Source organism: Daldinia vernicosa, assembly GCF_022497035.1.
Source record: "Daldinia vernicosa strain CBS 139.73 unplaced genomic scaffold F5Y00scaffold_36, whole genome shotgun sequence".
Classification (NCBI taxonomy): domain Eukaryota; kingdom Fungi; phylum Ascomycota; class Sordariomycetes; order Xylariales; family Hypoxylaceae; genus Daldinia; species Daldinia vernicosa.
Window position 1 is genome coordinate 203,072 of NW_025953952.1, and position 19,490 is coordinate 222,561.

At 47.1% G+C, this 19,490-nt stretch overlaps 6 protein-coding genes and 1 non-coding gene across 7 annotated transcripts; 2 read left to right on the plus strand and 5 right to left on the minus strand.

The window, feature by feature from the left end:
* Nucleotides 1-2,001: 2,001 nt before the first annotated feature.
* On the plus strand, nt 2,002-4,078 carry F5Y00DRAFT_263801 (FAD/NAD(P)-binding domain-containing protein; the record flags this gene model as incomplete). The annotated part of the gene is made up of 4 exons (XM_048011560.1): nt 2,002-2,166; nt 2,251-2,727; nt 2,789-3,038; nt 3,111-4,078. The coding sequence occupies 4 exons, from the start codon at nt 2,002-2,004 to the stop codon at nt 4,076-4,078; spliced, it is 1,860 nt and encodes a 619-aa protein (XP_047863151.1).
* Nucleotides 4,079-4,272: 194 nt separating this feature from the next.
* On the minus strand, nt 4,273-4,344 carry F5Y00DRAFT_t114. The gene has a single exon. It is a non-coding gene; the product is annotated as a tRNA-Trp (tRNA).
* Nucleotides 4,345-4,455: 111 nt separating this feature from the next.
* On the minus strand, nt 4,456-8,797 carry F5Y00DRAFT_242022 (uncharacterized protein). The gene is made up of 5 exons (XM_048008445.1): nt 7,431-8,797; nt 6,637-7,374; nt 5,747-6,588; nt 5,413-5,681; nt 4,456-5,331 (listed from the first exon to the last, which is right to left on the minus strand). The coding sequence occupies exons 1-5, from the start codon at nt 8,253-8,255 to the stop codon at nt 4,862-4,864; spliced, it is 3,144 nt and encodes a 1,047-aa protein (XP_047863152.1). The 5' UTR covers nt 8,256-8,797; the 3' UTR covers nt 4,456-4,861.
* A 130-nt stretch (nt 8,798-8,927) lies between these two features.
* F5Y00DRAFT_123316 (uncharacterized protein) lies at nt 8,928-10,961 on the minus strand. Its single transcript, XM_048004087.1, has 2 exons — nt 10,497-10,961; nt 8,928-10,436 (listed from the first exon to the last, which is right to left on the minus strand). The coding sequence occupies exons 1-2, from the start codon at nt 10,868-10,870 to the stop codon at nt 9,092-9,094; spliced, it is 1,719 nt and encodes a 572-aa protein (XP_047863153.1). The 5' UTR covers nt 10,871-10,961; the 3' UTR covers nt 8,928-9,091.
* Nucleotides 10,962-12,496: 1,535 nt separating this feature from the next.
* Nucleotides 12,497-13,771, minus strand: F5Y00DRAFT_123270 (Clp protease-domain-containing protein). The gene is made up of 4 exons (XM_048004086.1): nt 13,357-13,771; nt 13,285-13,303; nt 13,197-13,222; nt 12,497-13,134 (listed from the first exon to the last, which is right to left on the minus strand). The coding sequence occupies exons 1-4, from the start codon at nt 13,495-13,497 to the stop codon at nt 12,568-12,570; spliced, it is 753 nt and encodes a 250-aa protein (XP_047863154.1). The 5' UTR covers nt 13,498-13,771; the 3' UTR covers nt 12,497-12,567.
* Nucleotides 13,772-13,789: 18 nt separating this feature from the next.
* Nucleotides 13,790-15,606, plus strand: F5Y00DRAFT_242030 (uncharacterized protein). Its single transcript, XM_048008446.1, has 2 exons — nt 13,790-14,268; nt 14,333-15,606. Exons 1-2 carry the CDS (start codon nt 13,953-13,955, stop codon nt 15,196-15,198), a joined length of 1,182 nt encoding a protein of 393 aa, XP_047863155.1. The 5' UTR covers nt 13,790-13,952; the 3' UTR covers nt 15,199-15,606.
* A 333-nt stretch (nt 15,607-15,939) lies between these two features.
* On the minus strand, nt 15,940-18,895 carry F5Y00DRAFT_242032 (heat shock protein 90; the record flags this gene model as incomplete). Its single annotated transcript, XM_048008447.1, has 3 exons — nt 18,737-18,895; nt 18,125-18,422; nt 15,940-18,063 (listed from the first exon to the last, which is right to left on the minus strand). Coding segments are annotated over exons 2-3 (2,108 nt in total), but the record flags the coding sequence as incomplete, so codon positions are not given.
* Nucleotides 18,896-19,490: the final 595 nt, after the last annotated feature.

Genomic DNA, 19,490 nt, shown 5'->3' on the forward strand with positions numbered 1-19,490 from the left:
AAGGGTGGGGTTACAACAAATAAATCCCTCACCCAACTCTTTTTTTTTTTTAATAAGTGGTCTAATAATTCTTGGGCCCTTTCTCCTGTTTTTTTCCCCCCCCCCCCCCCCCCCCCCCTTTTTTTTTTAAATTATCAGGATCGATGTTAGCATTTAAACCTCGAGTGACTCTTGTCAACCTGTTGTGTATCGATTAAAATAGAATAATATAATGAATAAACCTCCATCGGCATCAGATAAATATCATAGTATATTCCTCGTTTAAGAACCTATAAGATTAGACGGTTACGAGACCCTAGGTAAATGATAAGCAGACATGCGTATGATGCAAATACAGCGCTGGCCGCAATATTGTTAACTAGAGGAAACTTGGACAGAGCTCCAACAAGTACAGAAGCATTCTATAGTAGTTATACGATTAGTACCCTGCGTTCCTAGATTTCGGAATTTGCTTACAATGAATTAATACCTATAGATAGTAGCGAGTGCGAAGGTCGGGAAGCGCACTCTGCTTTCCGCCGTAGTCAATGCTCAAAGGATTGTGAATGAATATATATGCCTGGAGCCGAAACACTTCGGGTCGGGAGGAGATTACCCCAGGTCTATGACCCGGCCTGTGAGACGGAAGAATCGTGTCATACGATATTAGAAGAGAGAGTTAAATGCTGGGGGGGTTTATCGTCGTCCGTATAGCGACGATCAACATCTGAATCACTTGATGGCTTGCTAGACTAATCAGGTATCACCACCGAGAAGTCTTGCCCTCGACCAAGGCTGATGTAGGCGCGGTCGACAAACTTGTTTTCTTCCTATTTTATACGAGACCTACTATGGCGCTTTTCAAAGCACAGGTAGGTTAGGTACGTAGGTAGATATACATCTGGTCATGTTTCCGCAACCCCCTACTCTGGGTATCTAACATGTAATAGTCTATTTGTTGTACATCCTTTCGCTGCTCTAAGAACCACCTCGATTCCGTGAAGGGTTCGGTGGATGGTCGTATACTTGCCCATTCACGATCGAACTCTCTATGGGGATTTCCGGGTATATTCCACTACTATTCTTTGTGCTCGTGATGTTTTGTTAGCTTATTCGTTTGCTCCAGTTATTTTGCAACTTTTATGCAACGTTGTCGTCCAATGGCCACCTCCATGGGTCGGTGGCTGCAGCCACACGAATATCTTTGAGAAACAACGACATCCACGTCTGTCTCACATAAGGCTTTGTAAGAAACAAGAAGGATACGTAAGAGAAAGTCTGCTTACCTCTTATAAAGCCCGTTTAGAAACGGCTACGCTCTAGAATGCCCTGGGGGTATTCAGAACACCGAGTCCTACTCACCGAAGCCGGAGTTTTGGATATCAGCCGTCAAAAAGATGGGTATCATCTCGGTGGTGGCAGGCAGGGTATGAGAGAGGAGAGAGGATCGATAGGGTCCACATTTCAAAGCAAGACATGCTGCTAGAAAACCCCGGGTGTGAGACATGTTCATGCAAGACGACGTCCAGCCCGAACACGACCAATTCCAGATCTTAGTGTACGACGAGAGACGCCTCATTCCTTGGCGGAACGGCGACCATGGGGGTTATGATTCGCCGACGCCTCGCCCGTGTCTCGCCTACCCACTCTCGGAACGAAGGACTCCTATCAAGGGAGCACAGTGTCTGCACGCCTCGTGATGGGATAGGCGATGGGACTGTTGCTCAAGTTGACGATATGGGGAAATATAAATCGAATATAGGACGAATGGAAAGTTCTCGCGATCTTCTAGAGACGTAGGACTTCGGGAAGCTAGGGAGTTAAAGTCGCCGGCTAGATGCCGAGGATGTAATACGAAAGGTTAGCCTACTCGCCTTTAAGTGAGAGAGAGCCTGCTGCCCTTTTCTTTGCTTGTGTTGAGGAGATGGACAGATTTACACGTTGTAGGACTGCATCCGTATAAGCCACAGGATCTACCACTATATCGGATCTTGCACCACGCATCCGCAGACGACAGAAGGCATGCGGGTCGCGATAATAGGCGCAGGTCCTGCTGGACTCGTGACGCTGAAGTATCTTTTAGCTGCAGAGAGCGCTCTAGGAGTAGAACCCGTCGAAGCTCGCCTTTTTGAGAGCGAATCGGGAGTGGGAGGCACGTTTTTAGCAAGGACTTATGAGGATGCTGAAGTAGGGGCGGGTCGTTTTCTCGTTTATCCTGAGTTGGGGTTGAGTGGCTAATTCGCTACAATTTACTGACGCTTGGCTTTTTAGTTAGTATCCTCGAGACAACTCACTAGTTTCTCTGACTTTCGATGTAAGGACGACGAACCGGATTTCGTCAGTGCGAAACGTTATATCGAGTATCTCAATGATTATTGTACACACTTCAACTTATGGCCACACATTACCCTCTCGTGTCCGGTGAAAAGTGTAAGGGGTCGGAAAGAAGGCGGCCACGTTGTGACATACTTGCTAAGAGGACAGCAGTATAGTTGGGAATGCGACGCAGTGGCCGTATGTTCTGGACTTCATGTTGAGCCTAGCATCCCCGAAATCGAAGGCGTCGAGAGAGTACCGGTAGTTTTTCACTCGTCACAGCTAAAGAGGAAAGATCAGTTTGGTATTGGGAAGACTGTGCTCATACTGGGTAGCGGCGAGACTGGGGCGGACATCGCATTCCTTGCCGTTACTTCACCAACGAAGCGGGTGGTGATGTGTCATAGGGACGGTTTCCACTTCGCGCCAAAGGTAGGACAATCATAATAAAGGCATATGAAGACAGCGCAGCTAAAGCTCATCAACGGTTTAGAGAAACCCAAATCCTAGATTAATATTCTCCAGGCGGCGAAGTCCCCTAGATCGCCCTCAAGTACCGATCGATGTCTCCCGGGCGAGCCTTTTTGATACGGCATACGTGCATCCCTGGCTTAGGAATAGTAATGCTCTATGGAAGTATTACGACTGCTATGTCAGATCTATTCTCTGGACTTCGTGGGGTACCACAGACGGGATAGATCAATGGATAGGGGGGAAGCCTAAGGGATGGACAACTTCAGAGAGTAGGTCTTCTTTCTACTGCTGCCAGCCACACTTATGGGTAGACTCATAGACTGGTACTGATATATGCAAAGTCTTCTTCAATAAATCGGGTTACAAAGTTAGCCCTTACTTCAATGCCGTCTGGAAACCCAAGGCACCAAAGGGAATCTCGGAGCGCATCCGCTCGTTAATAGTCCGAACGCCAAAGACGGAAGAAACCTGTAATGGCCGGCAAGTTGACTTGGCCCCTTGGCCAGAGCGGATCGACGAGACAGGTACCGTCGTATTCAGGGACAACGGACGGCCAGAGTACGCATACATGAAGGATGAGAACATCAAGCCGGATATAGTCATTTTCTGTACGGGCTACACACATCAATACCCCTTTTTAGGAGACCATAGACGCGATCCGAGATATTATGAAGGTAAACTAGTCCGGCAGATATGGCCTCGGGAAGACCCTTCTTTAGGTTTCATCGGCTTCGTGAGGCCCAACCTAGGCGCAATCCCACCACTCGCCGAGTTCCAGGCCCAGCTGTGGGTGCTCAACCTGCTTGCGCCGGGACGAGTCGCGAGTTCGCTACTCCCTAGCGACGAGCCGCACTATCAGCTCGTGCGCAAGGACCATGCACGGATCCGCCACGGTGTTGACCATGAGAGTTATGCATACCAACTTGCATTAGACATGGGTTCTGCACCGTCGTTCGGGGACGTCCTGCGCCTTGGCTTCTCCAGTAGTAATGGCGGCTGGTATAAGCTGCCCCTTACGTGGGCACTCAGCGCGAACTTCAACACGAAGTTCAGGCTTATCGGGCCATGGAAATGGGACGGCGCGCTCGACATCATGAATAATGAGTTGTGGGATACGGTAGCTAGGAGGCAGATGTTTTTCGGCCACTTTACACTTTCCTTCATCCCGATGCTCATTTTTGGATCAACAAGTTTTGTAGTATTTCTCTACGCTTCCTTGTATCATATTTTTCAGTATCTCCTTCAAATATTAGAGGCGAACGTGTGGAAGCGTAGCAATGCCGAAAATAGGGGAAAGGGGGTTTATTAAAATCGCACTGTCTGAGTAGAAATTTTCGCTTGGCAATAGAAACGGAAGCGGGGTCGACAATTTTTGTATCTCATGTATCTTGTATCTCCTATATCCTTCTCAAAACCAAACTACATTGAAGCAAAAAGAAAGAATATTAGGCTAATCACCCTGATCCAGAATACGTGAATGCGTATAGAAAAATGGTAAAAATATGACCCCGACCCGATTTGAACGGATAACCTTTCGATCTGGAGTCGAACGCGCTACCGTTGCGCCACGAGGCCCATGTGTTAGTGTTAATGTGAATTTGGGTTGGCATTAAAGGTATATAGCGCATACCTTTTTTGCATCATCCCCACCGGAAGAATGAAGGAAATATTTAGTAAATGACTGAATGTAAACATCTGCATCGATCTTTAAAGGCGGATATTGATAATCCCCAAGTACCCTTATAATATAGTTAAAAAAAGGAATACGATTGACATAGTAGGTACTCAAAACAATGCACTACAACAAAACCTACGATAAACCTCGCGACTTATTTGTAAGTAATTCTATTCGCACCGCTACACCTATATTAAGAGACATAAAAAAATAAATAAAAAATAAACCCCATATTGAAAATCCCAGCCCATAGTCATAACTCATGATATCCTCGGAGGAAATAGAAACCAATCCTCCCATATAAAACCGGTACTTTTTTCTCCCTATCCCATGCAAAGACAGCACATACACCCATAACTGGTATCTCGACATAAAAAGGGGAAATCACGTCTAAAAACAGAGGACATGCGGCTTCAACTACCCCCCTGGTAACATCCCACCATCATCCGTCAAGTCGAGAGTATCCGGGAAACTATATGGTTTATCCGACGAAAAGACCTTGTTGAAATGAGCCGCGAACGCGTCATCCCAGAATGGAGGAGCGGGTAGCTGATCCGTGCCGGCAGTGGAGAAGTTGGTAGAATGTGTGTCGTCGTCTATGGTTGTTAGTGTTGATGATGGAAACCCCTGCGACTCGGATGTCCAGGTGGTATCGTCGGAATAGTCGCAGGTTAGACACGGCATCTCGGGTAACGTGGTCCCTACTGGCTGGTCTTGCGCGTGTTCTCCACGAAAGCGCTTGACGAGGTTGAGGCAGCTGTTAATTTCCGATGCCTTCTGCTGGTCATCATCTGCTAGATGATGAAGGAAAGCCTCGAACTTGGCAAGTGTGTCAGTGCTGTCTTGGTTATCTCCTGCGCTAGATTCCTGTTCAATCGCATCGCAGTCTAGTAAATAGGTAGGTAGCTATGTTAGCATTCTCTACTTAAGGTACCTAAGGTTATGAAACAATATTCCGAGTCACTTACAAGGTGATGGGACTTCGGATGTCGGATCTAGTTTGAATATGATCCTATATATCTTCTTCCACTTCTCCTCCTCCGATATCCCGCGCTGTTTCTTCCGGATCTCGCCTTTCTGTGTTTCATCAATAGTGTCGATACAGTTATGAGAATCTTGGATTGGACAAGGCGTCTCCGAACGACGGTGCTGTTGGAGATCGTACATGTTCTCGAACTCGGAGAAGCAACGGTCGCACCGACGGCGGGCGGAGCAGTGATTACGGTATATATGCTCTCTAATGTTGTCCAGTTAGCCATTAGTGCACATGCAATTTTCTTACGATGAATAAATAAAACTGACTTTAGTCTATTTATCGTTCGGCCTTCGGGTATGGCGCACGCCTTCCAGGCTTTCGTGTTATACTTCCCCGGATTCTGTTTGTAGAATGGACAAGCGAATAGTTTCCCCTCTACATCGGGTCCCGACGGCTCTACGACTTCATAACGGGCCGCTTGGGATGAGTTCTGCTCCGGAATATCTGGCGGTTTATCCTTGGAAACATTCTGCATCAGCGTAGCCCCTTTCTTGCGCACCTTTTTCTTTTTCGGCTCATGGCTTATGTTTTCGTGACCGGTCATATCGTCGAAGACCCGTCTCCGGCTTTTTGGATCCATGAGAGTACTTTGAGTAGAAGAAGTCTGCCCCTTAGGGAGGATATACCGATGGGTTAGTAAGTCGAACTGACGGCCACCTGATAGGCCTTCTATAGGCATCATATCGGTAGAGGGAAAACTGAATAATGCGATTTCATCATCTTTGCCATAAGGCTCACTGAAGTTGGGCCAAAAGGGACCCTGACGGGGTACTGTTGTTGAATCTGTGAGATCCAGCCCGTTAGAGCTTGGTAGTTGGTCCATCTTGAAACTTATTGGTTGGGTTTTGCTTTTCAATACTGAAGAGTTGGTTTGGTGAAGGCTTGTGAGCTTTCGGGTTGGCCACGGCGGTTTGCGAGGCCGCGGAATAGCTACCGTGTACGTTGGGTCCTCTAAACATCTCTGTCGAAGACACCGAAGCTTCTCCACAACCCGTGAGATGCTAGCTCTCGTTTCCCTATTAGTATCTAGCAGGTCATCGCGCGTAAGGTTCACCAAGTCCGTAATATAAGGACTCGTTGTCTTCGCCGTGGTGAGATTATTGATCCACTGTGCTATTAGTAGAGAACCTCATATATCTGAGACTGCGAGACTTACTAGAACAACGCTTGTTTTGAGCTGTGCATCTGGTGAATCTCCTTGTCTTGCCACGATCCTAAAGAACCCGTCGTCTCTATCCCCCGCTTTATCAGTTCGTTGATCTATGTCAACTCGAGAGAGGGCGAAAGACGTGACCCCTTCCCACCCGCGAAGCATCCAAGTGACAAGCTCAAGAAAAACACATCCAAGGGACCAAATATCGTAAGCGCTGTCAATTGTCCCTTTTATGTCAAGTTCCGGGGCCCTATAAGTGGGCGAGAATCCGATGGGGTGGTCACCTCTGTTTCCTTCCTTCTGGCGGTTTAGTGTACCAAGACCAAAGTCGCCGAGCGCCCAGACATGATTTTTACTACGAATATTCCCTTGGAATAATAGAATATTCGAAGGCTTTATATCTCCGTGCCGCCCGTAGTGTGATGAACTCGTCTCAAGTGTAGAGTGGCCACGATGGATTTGACACAGCGCAGTGGCAATTCCAAGACATTGTTCTGAGATCCATCTTGAGAGAGATGTATCTGGGACTGGTTTTGGATTTTCTTTCCAGAAAGAGTGTAAGCTTCCCCCTTCAGCCCATGGGAAGAGCAGATAGAACGAACTTTCATGCCGGAAAGCTGCCAGAAGTTTGACAACGTGCGGATGTGGGAAGACCACGAATGGCCTTAAAGCGGTTACTTCGCGCTGAAAGTCTTCAATATGTTGGGAGCGAAGTTTTTTCAGAGCGAAGTATTGATTGTCCTAAGAAGTATTTAGTAACTAGATCCCACATATACGAGCCAACCCCTGATACGTACCTGATTATCCCCAAAATTGTGATGTCGATGATGGATTTTAACTTTTCGAACAGTGCTGTAGCCGCCAATTTTGATAGAGGACGTGGCAGCGGCGTCGTCGCCGAAAATGGGGAGGATAGTTTGCGCGGAGAAGTCGTAGAGAGAGACATCTGTCGTTGGTGCGCTGAGAAATGGGGACAGGACTACCCATTGAGTCTTTATAAAGGCGTCGATACTAGAAATTTTCCATTTATCAAAACACCGTGTGACTAGTAATACCAGTGACGAGGGATAAGGTCGCGATGCTTTTTCATTTTGGAAGTGAGCGTGACCGATCGGAAGCAAGGAATCCGTAAATCCGCAGATAATAAATAATGGGATCGCTTCAACTTTGCCAATGAGTACTAGGGTTATAAACGTTTTTAGAAGTCGAGCCTCTAGTCCTTGTAACTGGAGGCTCGACTTCTTAGAGTTATTTTCCTGGCCCGTAGCATCGTCGATTGTGATACCCAGAATCTGGGCGGTATAGACGTGGAGGACAGATTCATTGAGTGTTGGCATAGCTCTATTGAGCTCTTCCTTTACTAGTTGTGGCGCTATGGTATCGATTTTATCTGATGGTAGAAAGGATCTTGATTTAGAGTCAAGACTTCTACACGTTGACATGGTGAGTTGGGTGGAGAGAGGAGAGGGGGAAACACGCTGTTCGTCGTCGATATAGGTCTGTCCCGCTTGATTTGTCGTGAAATTTGTAGCACTCAGCTGTGGCGGGCGTCCAGACCATGGACAGCCTTCTAAGTTATTACACTCTGGGCCGTCCCTATCGTGATCGTACTCTTTATCCATGACGATCGTGGTTGCAGTCGCAGCAGTTCCATGTATAGACTTCCATAAGGTTCCCACGAACCAACTGACAAATCATTTAGGATTCCTGAGATCTGATATGAGACTGTGTTGAGATTGTTTGGGTTTGCTTTGAGATTCGGGAACCAAAGAGGCAATGGTTTTATTGAGATAAAAGAGAAAAGGAGTGACTAAAGGTAAGTGGTGATAAGGGTAAAGTTGATTAAGAAGTTTCAAAGTAAGAATGAGCAAGACTGGGGTTACAATGTTATATATATTCATATAAGGGTTGTCGCATGAGGCTGCAGATGCAGGACTGCGTTATTGCGCATCGGCGCAATCCGTGGGTTGTCCATATTAGACGCTCTGATTCGCCCAACTCTCACTGCCCCCCTCAGTCTCTCCAACAAGGAACTCCTTTTGACTGGGCGAAACCGATAGGACGGTATCTCAGAGATACGAAGAGAATCGAAATGTCTTGTGCGCGAGTTCAAATTGACGGCTTTACATAAGAGTTGAAGAAACACTATAGTATATCGGAGTTAGTGTTGAATAATGTGCAATGCTTTTTTATTCTGTAGATATACATAGACTGCTAGTAAACAGACGATACCAATCAGACTCAAAATTTGTCTTATCCCTATTAATAGGAGCAAATCGAGACTCGCAGCGCTATGTAGTTTTTTTACCTATCCGTAACACCGGCGCTATCCAAAAGCAAATCCCTACAAGAATGAATATGTTCATACATATACATAGGTAGGTAGCCATTCATTTCCATGATAGCCTCCTAAATTCTGCGCTTGGTAGTGGCGTATTGTCCCCTGGTGTTCCGGAAACTAATGTAATATGCCTTTTCGCCCTCTAACGAAGTCCTTCGGTATTGCTTCTAGAGCATTCTGCCATCTGGTGTGTGCGGCGTCTGCCTGAGTAATGTCGCCCGCTTCCCTATACCAATGCTCCAACCGCTCTAATTCGCCGAGAAGGTATCCCATATCAGGGTCCCATTGACCCTCCATCACCGAGACAATCTGTTCGAGGTAGTGTACCGATAATTGGTGGTTTGATTCCTTGGAAATTGGATCTTTCTTCAGTAAAAATTGATTTCTGTGGTAGTGGGCTAGCGAAGTTAGTGCGATGTAAACGAAGAATTCAGTATTATAAGCAATGCTCTTCGTGTTCTCGAGGACCGTATTGGCAAGCTCGAAAACGCGATCGCCTTGCCACAACGTCTGGTTTCCTAAGATGAGTAGTTCGGTTGCCTGAAAAACGGTTAATTCTTCTATCGCCGTTGGCATGGGTCCTTGGACCAGTCGCTTAAAGTCGCAGCGGCTCTGAAGACGACGATAGGGTTGGGATTGGTATTGGTAAGCTCGTGGAATGAACAATATAGGATAAAGCCTTGGTAACGTATCCGCCGGGAGGCCAGTATGGCGTTCTTCGACTAGGAGGAGCTTTTCGGTACACTCGAAAATGAAGTCCCAGAACTCCTCGTATTCATGGGTGCTAAGATATTTCCACATTCCCTGGAAGAGTCGCGCCAAGGGCCCATCGAGTCGAACGGCAGATGCGTATGCTGAAAGGTATCGCCAAATTTCCTTGACAACTCCTTTATTCGAGGCATCAAGCACAGTGATTAACAAATGCAGCAATCCATATATCGATGGCTTTTTAAAAACCAAGTGCAAAGACTTAAAACCTTGCTCGCACATCGCACCACCCCTTTCGTACTGCCCAACAGAGAATAACCAGTCCGCATTGGTAATATCTGTGATCGCACAACGTAACTCGTCTCCGCGATAATGGGCTGCGCAAGCAACTAACGGGGTATCAGGCGGGCAGTACCAATTCCAGGCCAAATCTCTCGCGCATTGTAAGACGAGCTCCTGTAGCGATAGATTACCTGGGGAATGTAGAACCTTAGGGCTTTCGGGGGGTGGCGTGAGGCAGCGCAGGTTCTCGGGAAGATTCTCGACCAGGCCGGGTTCTACGAGATCGTATTGCGAGATCCCTTTTCTCTTGAGGTAAGCATCGATGGCCACCTCCTTTCCGTTGCGATGAAAGGCTGTGCGTTTACCGACAGCATTTCGTTGACGCTGGACCTGCAACATGGCGATGACGTCCTTTTTGCTGTTATTTTTACTAAACCCCCACTTGTCGAAGCGCGATTTGTACATTCTGACACTGCCAAGGCATCGTTAGCCAACGGGGTATACAAGAGGTGGTGGAAACTCAGCGGCTCACGTTGCCCGAAACCCCTTTTGACGCATAATCGCCATGACTTCCTTCAGTGGCTTGTTCTCTTCCAAATACAGTCGTCGTATTTCAGCTTTATGAGATTCCCATACTTGGGCCGAATGTTGCTGCGAAGGATGAGCCTCTCCGGTCTGCGAGGAGAAGACAGTCTGCATATGCATTGCCGTTGGCTTGACAGGCTCAACATCATGACTCGAGACGCTACTTGAATCAACAGGGCTAGAATCGCTTGCAGGAGGAGACAACTCTGGCGAAAGGGTCTGCATGACTGGAGTCGAACCAAAGCTGCGGTAAGGAAGCATCATATTGACATTGGGGTTGGTTAAGTAGTTATTAACCGTGAATGTGAAGTCGCCATGCATCCTGACTTTATATACCCTACCGAAGGCAAACCCTTTTTAGCTGGTGAGATCGTGATACGAATAGATCTTCGGTCTACTTTGCCGCATGCGCGTAACAATGACTACCTTTCCCAATAGACTTTGTCGAGCAGCGGGTAAAACTACTGATACTAGCGGAAAGCAAAAGACAGAAGAAATGTCGTCTACGTCCACGCGAGGCGATCCCAGGTAATTTGATAACGATATAGCATAATGATCTTAACAATATTCTTGTTGTTGAAGCGAAGGAATGGCCCGACTACGGAGTGGAAAGTAGAGAATACGATAGAAAGATTATCAGCCCTACATGTAGGTAACATAGGGCTAAGGGGGGTTTGATATTGAGTGGGGATCGTTTGAATATTTAATAGGTAATCACAAGAGTTACATAGGTAGTATGTGGTTAGGAAGTCTAGAGACGCAGGAGGAAGATCAAATGTCTTGCATTGACGTAGTAACGGTACTGTGGTAATAATCACGAACCCGGTTAAGTGGCCTTGGACTGGCGTGGTGTGTTTAAAAGGAAGAAGCCGGTGATCAGCTTCTTAGAGTATAAATCAGTGGAGTGACGTTGCCTCGTGTGCTCTTTTCGTCTTAAACGCTCGACCCTAGCGTGGGCGCGTTTCGACCTCAACCGGCAATAGGAATGAGATAAGGCGACGGCCATGGCCATGGCTATGGGTATACCGAGGCCGAGCGAAAAGGGGAAGAAGGAAATGTGGTAGGCGAGGGGAGAATCGTAAGGAATAGGCTGGGATTCAACTGAGCGGGATGTATACCCAAGTGTGGACCCTAGTAAGAGAGAAAGGGTGCGTGCGTGCTATCCTCGCTATTAAAATAATCCCAATACGCACTCTGCCCTGTTATGGCCCTTGCTTACCTCTTAGCAACTTCGTTTTGGTTAGCTAACTCGGCCGTTCGGTCTAGTCTTCCTAATTCCCTCTCCACTTCGACCCGCCACTTTCGCCCTTAGCGTTAGTTTGACCGGACTTGATCACTTTGTATGCTTCGTTTGCCGCGGATCGCGGATCCATAAGGTATACATAGTTCTCAAGCCGCTCCCGCCCGCTTTCTATAAGCTTAATCAATAGACTGCCGGCCATATTTAGACCAATCGCGGGTTAACGTCTGATGTGAACAAAATGCATAGGCCCTGCTTTGCAGAGGGAGGTCTACGAGTTGTAGACCTATCCCTCGTAGTAAGTAAGGCTGCGGCTGTCAGCTTCCCCTTAAATACCACATGGATATATGTGTACGTAAGACACGGAGTCCAAACGCGGTATTAACGCGGGCGTGCGTTATGTATGCTTGCGGTGCGGTTGTTGTGCAGCATTACATGTCTGGAAGTGGGCCACATGGTCTAGAGGTTCCCAAGATCAGGTACAACATCTAGATGCGATTAGCACATGCATTCATTTCCCTTGGTACATGGGCGCATGGGCGCATGAATGCATGGCGCCATGTCTGCGAACCGGCTTAAGTAATTGTAACGGTTAGTCTTCCTTACTCCTCCGGTAGGGCGACACCAAGCGGTTTAGAATTGCCGACATGTCAAGAAAAGCCAGGGGTTCCCTAGTCCTAACGAGGGTCCCGAGTTCGTACTCGTCAGCAATAGTCAGAAAATAATAATAACCTAATCTATTGATCAATCATGGCGGGACTCGAGTTGAGCGGGTCTTTTATGTGCCGTTACTATCCTCTTTTTTCTCGGCCTTTTTGTCATCTCTTCTCGTGAGAATCTCGTCCACGATGCCCATGTCTTTCGCTTCTTGCGCCGTAAGGTACTTGTCGCGCTCCATCATATCCTCTACATCTTTAAGGCTGTACTTCTCATGATCAAAAGCCGCATTTAGATGCTTCCGGTAAATCTCGTTGACTTGCTCGCGCGTGCGTTGTATCTGATTTGCATAAATCAAAATGTCACTTGCGGGACCCTGTGTGCCGCCTAAAGGTTGGTGGATCATGATACTGCTATGCGGTAGGGCAAATCGTTTTCCCTTTTCGCCTCCTGCGAGCAGTAACGAGCCCATAGAAGCAGCTTGGCCAAGGCATACTGTCGATACCGGCGAACGGATGTAAGCCATAGTATCGTAGATAGATAACCCAGCCGTTACGGAGCCTCCAGGAGAGTGGATATACATGGTAATTGGCTTATCCGGATTGTCGGATTCTAACCAGAGCAGTTGGGCCACTACCGAAGCCGATACCGTGTCGTCAATAGCCCCATTCAGGCATATTATTCGTTCCTAGCTTGTCAATTAATAAAAGTGATTAAACTATAGAGGGGATATAAAGGGGAGATACATACTTGTAACAGCTTAGAGAAGATATCGTCTATGAGATTTGATCAGCAAATCCGCCTTTGATACATAGTAACAAGCTCAACGTCTACGAACATGTCCTCCAACCACCGGACTATTCAGTCAGCTATTGGGTCCCTTTGCGTATCTCCCATTGACTTGTCTTACAGTAACTTCTGTGATAAAAGGTAAGGGAATAGCTCCATGAGGAGCTTGGGTAGAGTTCGGAGGAGGGAACTGTGAGAAGCGACGAGTACCACATCCCACCGTCTTCGTCGCCGCCCGCCAGAGAAACCGTTGGCAATTCATAATGTTCTGAAAAAAAAAAAATCAAGGGTAAAAATTCAAAGACGAAAAATGTTGGAGAGTTGAAGAGTTGAAGAGTTGGTGTTAAAATAAACTTTGACGTCGGACCCAAGATTCTGGTTACTGGAAGCGCAACTTCCGTGCGAGGTTCGGATTAATATTGGGAAGCTGTGATCGGTCAATTCCATGGAGCTACTATGTATGACACTCCGCGATCTTGTGATTACATAACTTAACTAAGATAAGTTGATAAGTTGATAAGCTTAGTAGGTAGTACGAAGTTAGTATTTTTATGTACCTACTGCACGACTTTATAGGTCTACTTCGCATCTCAGCTCAGTACCTAACCTAACACTAATTAATTTCTCCTCAAGCTTCACCCTTAGCTTAAAAGCACTTCATATATTCTCTATATTCTCTATCCTCTGTCCTCTATCTTCTATAGCACGGCCAATGTTATGAGACTATGTAAAGCACTGCGGCAGAACGGTGCCAAATCTAACCAATTCAAAATATTTGCCCCGCGTTTGAATTGTCGGCACTTTGCAGATGATCGAGCTCAGCATGGCAATGCACAGCTCGCAAGCGATCGAGACGATGTTTTCAAGGTTCACCCAGAAACTAAGACGGTGAAAACAGTCGTCGGCGAGCTACCCCTATCTCCCGTCATGGACCCTACATATTGGGAAGCTGTTAGGCGGCACCAGGTTCCTAAAGCGAAGCCTGGAAAACCCCTGAACTCAGTCGAGCGTCAACTTCGGGCCAATCCGTTCGGTACGATTATTATATTGGCTAATTTCTATTATCATCGTCAACTACTAATATATGTATCATATAGCCAAAGCTCTGGCAACGAAGTTGCGAATGTGCTCGTTGACTCGCACGCGGCTACCCAGCTCCCTTCTTCAAGACTTTACCATCCTCGCCCACCCCGAAACTGGTGACCCATGGTTCGTTCCGCGTAGTCTGATACCCGACGAACCTCCCGCCGGTGACGAGGCGGATACACAAGGTATAGCAGAAGCCTTGAATGAGGTAGAGCGCGAACAAGCAGAGAAAGACAAGGATGTGGCTTCCGCGACTACTGCTTCGACAAACGATGGCCAACTACAAGGTCCGACTGTTTATTGTTTAGCAAGACAGGATCTAATCTCCTCGATTGCTGTTAAGGGGACCGGTTTCGACCACGGCGCCAAGCGAATGGCAGGAGCCACTCCGCGGTATAGGTCTCTAGTGAACAAAGTTGTCTGGCGCCAGGATATGGACAGCTGTATCCTAGACATGATGCGACAGGGAATCGTGGACGACATCTTGTATCTCTCCAGGCTTTGTGCCGAGGATAAGCGCTACTATATCGTGAAGTGCTATGGTTGGGATGACGTAAAATACAAGCACAACGGCGCCATACTTTGGTTCGGGGAGCCGGATGAGGACGTGAAGGCGGGTCAGACTCATAGCCAACCCGGCCCGTTCGCCACGTTCGGTGTTCAGAAGGTAGATATTCAAGGAGAGACGTACACCACGAGCGTCGCCGTGCACAATATGCCTATGCTTCTAGGGAGCGAGCAAGCAAATTGTATCAAAAAAGAGGCACCCAGCCTGAAAGACGGTTCTATCTTCATGCTTGCCGGGCGGCGAACAACGAACCTTCAGCTCAAACTTTGGAAGTTGCAGGGCTACCTAGCCGACTATACGAAGATATGATGATGTTATACAATGAAATTAGATCTATCTTCGCACCGGCTTTTAAGTGACTTCGGGGCTCCGACTGGATATCGATGCTATTGTCATTGTTACGAGGCTCTAATCGTATTACACCCAAATGTCAATTCAATGAATCTGGACTTGCGTGTATCATACAACCAACTCAGAACTGGGTTACTTAGGTAGTTTTGGTCTCAATTAATATCTAGGCACCTATTTGATATTTCCTTAAGTTAGTAGGAGATATGAGTCACATTTATCCTACTGAGAATTTAGGATGAGAAGAGCTGTAAAAAGTCTATGGCCTTGAGATTACTCCTGTATAAGTTAATAGCAAAACAGGTCCTTATAAACCCAAGAGACAAACGGGAATAATAGACTCCTTCTCGCTTCAACGCTTAATATACATTCTTACACTTATTACCGAAGCGGTGAACTTAAGAAATGAGTGTTATGAAAAACGTAGTATGCAGTAGGATGTCTTCTACGCTTACCTACCTACCCAAGGTATAATCTAACCTGGAATCTAATATAGGATAGGACTATATTGACAATGTACTTCTATAATAACGCACTAAAGCAGAATAAACTTAAGTCTTGCTTTCCTATACTTCATTTGTTGCGACTGGGTGGCTGGCATACATCTACAATTGGAAATGTTAGGCGTGCAACAGCCGGGGGGGAGTCATTTACGCTACTACGGACAATATCACTTAATTGTGAGCGTGAAAACTTGAAATATTAAAATTCCATGAATACTTCATTTCATCTACGGATCAGCCGACCAGTATCTCTCGTAAGGGCATAAAGTACATAAGCAATCCGTAATGCAACCACCAACTAGCAATGTCTAAACCTGCTAGAAATTATCACGGCCCCGCGACTGGGAGGCATGAGGAATTATCGAGAGAAAAATGCCTAAGACACGACGTCACCGGAAAAAGAAGCCCGAAACCATCCAACTCCGAAGAACTTTTGCAATTCCCGTTCCTTTCCTGCCAATTAATGCATTTAGTCAACCTCCTCCATGGCGCTGTCACCAGTCTCAGCAGCAGCAGTGTCAGCAGTAGCTGGCGCCTCCTCAACTTCGGGCTCCTCATCGAGGTTCAAGCCCAGGGATACCAGCTTGTGGATGCGCTCCGCAAAGCCGGCGGGCTCCTCGATGGTGAAGCCAGAGACGAGCAGGGAGGTCTCGAACAGAAGCTGGACAATAGACTTGACGGTCTTGTCGTTCTCGCCATCAGCCTCAACCTTCTTCTTGAGTTCCTTGATGATGGGGGACTTGGGGGAGATTTCAAAGGTCTTCTTAGAGCTCATGTAGCTGCTCATCGAGGTGTCACGGAGAGCCTGAGCCTTCATGATACGCTCCATGTTAGCAGACCAGCCAAACTGGCCAGTTCGGATGGCGCAAGGAGAGCCAACCAGCTTGTGAGATACAACAACTTTCTCAACCTTGTCGCCAAGGACGTTCTTCAACGACTTAGCAAGACCCTCGAACTCCTTCTCTTCGGCCTCACGAGCCTTCTTCTCCTCCTCGGTCTCCTCGAGGTCGAAGTCCTTGGTGATATCAACAAGCTTCTTACCCTCGAACTCCTTCAGTTGAGTCATGGCATACTCGTCAATGGGATCAACCAAGAAGAGAACCTCGAAGTTCTTCTCCTTAAGGGCGTCCAGGAAGGGAGACTTGGAGACAGCCTTGATAGACTCGCCGGTGATGTAGTAAATGTTCTTCTGGTGCTCGGCCATGCGAGTGACATAGTCGGACAAGGAAGTCTGCTCGTCTCCAGACTTGGTGGAGTGGAATCGCAGAAGCTTGGCAAGAGTCTGTCGGTTCTGGGAGTCCTCGTGGATACCAAGCTTCAAGTTCTTAGAGAAAGCGCTGTAGAACTTGTCAAACTGCTCCTTGTCCTCGGCAATCTCGGTGAAGAGCTCGAGAGCCTTCTTGACAATGTTCTTCTTGATGACCTTCATGATCTTGTTCTGCTGTAGGGTCTCACGAGACAAGTTCAGAGGCAGATCCTCAGAGTCGACAACACCCTTGATGAAACTCAACCATTCAGGGATGATATCAGTGGCATCATCGGTGATGAAGACACGGCGGACATACAACTTGATGTTGTTCTTGGTCTTCTTCGTCTCGAAGAGGTCAAAGGGAGCACGCTTGGGTACGAACAAGATAGCTCGGAACTCAAGCTGACCTTCGACAGAGAAGTGCTTGACAGCCAAGTGGTCCTCCCAGTCGTTGGACAGAGACTTGTAGAAAGCAGCATACTCCTCTTGGCTGATATCCTGGGGGTTTCGGGTCCAGATGGGTTTCTGCTTGTTGAGCTCTTCTTCCTCGATGGTAGTCTCCTTGACCTTCTTGACCTTCTTCTTCTTCTCCTTGTTCTCATCCTCGTCGTCAACTTCTTCGATCTTGGGCTTCTTGTCGTCACCCTCTTCGACTTCCTCGACCTCGAGAGCCTCCTCATCAGGGACCTCCTTTTCGACCTCCTTCTTAACGTGAAGGTAGATGGGGTACGAGATGAACTCAGAGTGCTTCTTGATAACCTCCTTGATCTTGCTCTCATTGAGGTATTCAGTCTGCTCATCCTTCAAGTGGAGGATCAGCTTGGAACCACGACCGAGAGGCTCGCCATCGGTGTCGGGCCTGACGCTGAAGGTACCACCGGCGGACGACTCCCAGATGTACTGCTCGTCATCGTTGTGTTTGGAGATAAAGGTGACTCGGTCGGCAACAAGGTATGCGGAGTAGAAACCGACACCGAATTGACCAATCATGGAAACATCGGCACCAGCAGTCAAAGCCTCCATGAATTGCTTAGTGCCTGATCGGGCAATAGTACCCAGGTTGTTGACAAGGTCCTAACACTGATGTTAATAATATGTAACTAAAAATTACACTGTTATTAGGTGGGTAACTTACGGCCTTCGTCATACCAATACCGGTATCACGGATGGTCAAGGTCTTGTTCTCCTTGTCGGGAATGATGTCGATGCGGAGGTCCTTGTTGGAATCGAGCTTGCTCGGGTCTGATAGGGCCTCATATCGAATCTTGTCGAGAGCATCTGAGCAGTTGGAGATTAACTCTCGTAGGAAGATTTCCTTGTTGGAGTAGACTGTGTTGATGATGAGAGACAGAAGCTGAGAAATCTCAGCCTGGAACTCGAAAGTCTCCGACATCTTGATTGAGGGTTTGGTAGGAGTATGGAGTTCTAAGAGTCTAGAGCAAATAGGTGGTTAGCTTGGGCTAGAAAACCGGGGATATTGGCAAGGGTTAAGTGTAATGGAGAGTAAGAGGGGTTATGATGGCGGGGTGAAGAGATATTCGCACAAGACGTCGAAGCATCCAACGAGAGCGGTTCAATGGGAATTAAACAAATCTTTAGGAGCTTGCGCCTTGTATTGCTATTTTATTCTTTATTGAACAGTTGAAGTCACAGAGAGAAGCGGATTTGTTGTAAAATTGGACGAGAGGCAAAAGACAAGACTGATAAGGTGGGGGAAATGTCTTGAATGCAGTGGGGTTAAACTTACCAGAAGATGATGGTATGGTGAGGGCGGTTTGGGGGTATCACAAGAGAAATTCTATGTTCACTTCTTGTTACTGGAGAAGATGTAAGAAGAATGGATTGATCTGAGGAAGAAAAAAGTTGAGAAAAGGTGAGGAGGGAAAGGGAAGAAGTATTATTCACGAAACCGCAGTCCGCAGCTAGAAATGTTTCTTCAGAGCTCTTTCCTTTGGGTGCACGGCCCCACCATGGTTTCTATTGAATTCTATGGCAATTCTGGTGCTAACCAACAGCGCTGAGCTCTCTGATTGGCTAAGAGTTGCTCCAGGGCAACCACTGTGGACCATTGATTGGACGAAAGCATCCAGAGCACCGACATACCAGTCCAGGCTTCCAGGCGTCTCGAGCCTTCCATCTCTTTGCGGCCGGTGCCTGCAGTTTCTCCAAACTTCTGGAACGTTGGAGGCAGGGGGAAGTCAAACGGGGATACCTACCTGTCAGCCTAGTAAATCTGCCATACATACGGCGCAGTAGCTGCCCGGGTACCTAGTGGCTAGGTACCTTATAATTGGTTCTTAGCTTATTTACATACCTAAGGTACTCTACATAGAATGGAAGTTTCAATCCTGCATACAACATGTACAGCATATTTCCAGGTTAATAAGACGTAATTCCTTGCATATATATGTACCTAATACATAGGCATGCATGGGTCTGCGAGATACATTTAAATGGTTTAATATTTTGATGTTCTGTATTATTTACACATTACATACGTA